This window comes from Stigmatopora argus, chromosome 13, assembly GCF_051989625.1.
Source record: "Stigmatopora argus isolate UIUO_Sarg chromosome 13, RoL_Sarg_1.0, whole genome shotgun sequence".
Taxonomy (NCBI): domain Eukaryota; kingdom Metazoa; phylum Chordata; class Actinopteri; order Syngnathiformes; family Syngnathidae; genus Stigmatopora; species Stigmatopora argus.
The window spans coordinates 15,647,952-15,651,807 of NC_135399.1; the positions used below are offsets into that span (position 1 = coordinate 15,647,952).

Below are 3,856 nucleotides of genomic sequence, written 5' to 3' on the forward strand. Positions count from 1 at the left end.
TCTGTCTGATTGAATGTCTGTCTGTCTGATTGAATGTCTGTCTGTCTGATTGAATGTCTGTCTGTCTGTATGATTGAATGTCTGTCTGTCTGTATGATTGAATGTCTGTCTGTCTGATTGAATGTCTGTCTGTCTGATTGAATGTCTGTCTGTCTGTCTGATTGAATGTCTGTCTGTCTGTCTGATTGAATGTCTGTCTGTCTGATTGAATGTCTGTCTCTCTGTCTGTCTGTCTCTCTGTCTGTCTGTCTCTCTCTCTGTCTCTCTGTCTCTCTGTCTGTCTGTCTCTCTCTCTGTCTCTCTGTCTCTCTGTCTCTCTGTCTCTCAGTCTCTCAGTCTCTCACAGACACACACACACACACACACACAGAAAAATGTCAAAGTATGCTTTTGGTAAAACTGCTATTCAAAACATCTAATATCATGTCCTGGTTGGTAAAGTCATGTCAAGTATCTTCTTTTTGTGGGTAAAACTATAGTGGCTCCGGCGGCCGAGTGGTTAGAGCGTCAGGTTCTGAGATATCAGGTCCTGTGTTCAAATCCCGTTTTGGTGTACCTTTTGTTTATTTTTTTTCGTGCCCAAAACGCATGTCAATTTTTTTTTAACTAAAACTGAGTTAAGTGCCCAACGCATCTCTACTCTGCTCTCGACTGGTTAACTATTTTTCTCTTTTTATCCTAGATGTCACAAATTGAAGGACATCAGAACTGATCCTACTACCTTCCACATGGTAAGCTGACACTTTACTTGTTGAGCTAAGTGCCCAACCCAGCACCCCACTGTGCTCTGGACTGACTAACAATTTTGCTTTTTTACCTTAACAGTCACAAGTTGGAGGACTTGGGAATCAATCCGGCTCCCTTTTGCATGGGACTGGCTTACTATTTATCAGTTTTACCTGAACAGTAACAACTTGAAAAACCTGCAAATCGATCCAATTAATATACATACATAACATTACGTAAATAATGTAATGTATACATTCGTTTGCATACACACACCTATACATACATACAGACATGCGTGTACGTATTTGTGCGGCAAACTTCATGAAAAATGCCAAAGTTTCCTCTTGCTAAAACTGTAGATGCTACTCAAAACATCTAATATCATGTCCTGGTTGGTGAAGTCATGTCAAGTCTTTTTTTTTGTAAGTACAACTTTAGCTGTTTATTTTTTTTCATGCCCAAAACGCATGTCAAATTTTTTTTTTTAACTAAAACTATTGGGGGCTCCGCCAGCAGAGTGGTTAGAGCATCAGCCTCTGACATCCAGGGTCCTGGGTTCGCATCCCGGTCACTGCCTGGAAACAAAAATCTTGGTTCCCTCCCGCCGAAGGCGGGAGGGGACCAAGTGTGTTGGTGTCCACCCCCGCCGAAGGCGGGGGTGGACACCAAGTGTGTTGTCCCCTCCCGCCGAAGGCGGGAGGGGACCAAGAGTCCTGGTCCCCTCCCGCCGAAGGCGGGAGGGGACCAACTGTCTTAATGTCCCCTCCCGCCGAAAAAAAAAATTGACATGGGTTTTGAGCTCAAAACCCATGTCAATTTTTTTTTTTTTTTACTTAAATTATTGTGTGCTCTGCTGGCTGAGCAGTTAGAGCATTAGCCTCTGACATCCAGGGTCCTGGGATCGCATCCCGGTCACTACCTGGAAACAAATATATTGGTCCCCCTCCCGCCTTTGGTGGGAGGGGGCACCAAAACATATTGGTCCCCTCCCGCCTTCGGCGGGAGGGGACATTAAGACAGTTGGTCCCCTCCCGCCTTCGGCGGGAGGGGACCAGGACTCTTGGTCCCCTCCCGCCTTCGGCGGGAGGGGACAACACACTTGGTGTCCACCCCCGCCTTCGGCGGGGGTGGACACCAACACACTTGGTCCCCTCCCGCCTACGGCGGGAGGGAACCAAGATTTTTGTTTCCAGGCAGTGACCGGGATGCGAACCCAGGACCCTGGATGTCAGAGGCTGATGCTCTAACCACTCTGCTGGCGGAGCCCCCAATAGTTTTAGTTAAAAAAAAAAAATTGACATGGGTTTTGGGCATGAAAAAAACAAACAGCTAAAGTTGTACTTACAAAAAAAAAGACTTGACATGACTTCACCAACCAGGACATGATATTAGATGTTTTGAGTAGCATCTATAGTTTTAGCAAGAGGGAACTTTGGCATTTTTCATGAAGTTTGCCGCACAAATACGTACACGCATGTCTGTATGTATGTATAGGTGTGTGTATGCAAACGAATGTATACATTACATTATTTACGTAATGTTATGTATGTATATTAATTGGATCGATTTGTAGGTTTTTCAAGTTGTTACTGTTCAGGTAAAACAGATAAATAGTAAGCCAGTCCCATGCAAAAGGTAGCCGGATTGATTCCCAAGTCCTCCAACTTGTGACTGTTAAGGTAAAAAAGCAAAATTGTTAGTCAGTCCAGAGCACAGTAGGGTGCTGGGTTGTGCACTTAGCTCAACAAGTAGAGTGTCAGCTTACCATGTGGAAGGTAGTAAGATCGGTTCTGATGTCCTTCAATTTGTGACCTTTAGGGTGAAAAAGAGAAAAATAGTTAACCAGTTGAGAGCAGAGTAGAGATGCGTTGGGCACTTAGCTCAACAAGTAGGGTGCCAACTCACCATGCGAAAGGTAGTAAGATCGGTTCCCGTGTTCTCCAACTTCTAACTGTTCAGGTAAAACAGAAAATAATTAGCCAGTCCAGTGCATGGGAAGGAGGTGGGTGGTACATTAGCTCAACAGTCAGTGCTGGCTTATCATTTGAAGGGTCGTGGAATCGAGTCCTGCAACCTCCAAGTTCACCATCATTTTGGCTCGAGTGTGACAATTGGCAAATAAATCGTTTAGAGACATTGTTGCCGGAAATGTGTCCAAAATGGCCGTTATAGTTTAGCATGCGTGCGCTTGTTGACTCGGGTAGAATCAGGTTATACGAGGCCATATTAAAGCAGCGTCGATAATCAAGCCAATGTGTCGCACTGGTGGCTCACATAGCGAGTTTGTCTGTGTGTGTGTGTGCAGCGGCACGGGCAACAATGACCAGCTGAGCGTGAAGGACAGCGGCAAAGGCGACAGCGACTTCAACGACTCCGATTCGGACATCAGCGGGGACGCCTGCAAGAAGAGCTTCAGCACCTTCCACCCGAGACTAAAAAGTAAGTCGTCGCGTCACCGTCCACGCCGCATGCGACCAATCCTGTTCAATCAATTCATGTGTCTCACTTGTTTTCAGGTTCCTCCAGCGCCGCTCAAAGCTTAGCGGAGGACTGCCAAGCCGCCTACTGCGCCATCCCGCCGCAGTGCTTCGGGAACCCCAGGGACTTGGCGTACACCGTGGGTTTCTCCCCGGCGACCATCTTCGGCGACCTGCACGGCTACGCCCACCCCTGGAAGGAGACCGGTTACAGCACTAATCCCAGGAAAGCGCGGAGCTGCGGCGTGGCGAGCTACGCCGGATGCGTAACCCTGCCGCCTCACCTGTCCCAGCTGCGGTGCGAGCCCGGGCTCGACAAGCAGAGTCCCGCGATTGTAACGGTGGCGTCCGAATTGGAAGTGGCCACCATGTTTTGAATGGTCGCCTCAGGACACCTGTAAATAGATGTAAAAATTGACTTAGTGTTTATTTATTAGCATTGGCTGTGGTGGTATGAATTTCTGATGATCCAATAAATGCAATGTTAAAAATGATTCACCTGTTTCTTTACAATCAATATTCAAATACAATGAAATGATATATATTAAATAAGTTATCATTATGCTTTGTCATTTATTTAAAATAGCCTTACTATACATGGTCATTTTTTGAATAAAATAAAGCCTTACTATACGTGGTCGTTTTTTTAA

At 46.1% G+C, this 3,856-nt stretch overlaps 1 protein-coding gene across 1 annotated transcript in view; it reads left to right on the forward strand.

Moving 5' to 3' along the window:
• The window catches only part of pcdh8.1 (protocadherin 8, tandem duplication 1), an 8,721-nt gene extending 5,138 nt beyond the window's left edge, over window positions 1-3,583 (forward strand). Inside the window, exons 3-4 of the mRNA XM_077617667.1 lie at window positions 3,035-3,168; window positions 3,246-3,583. Of these exons, the coding sequence (XP_077473793.1) occupies window positions 3,035-3,168; window positions 3,246-3,583 (472 nt within the window). The remainder of the gene's footprint in view (window positions 1-3,034; window positions 3,169-3,245) is intronic.
• The last annotated feature ends 273 nt before the right edge of the window (window positions 3,584-3,856 follow it).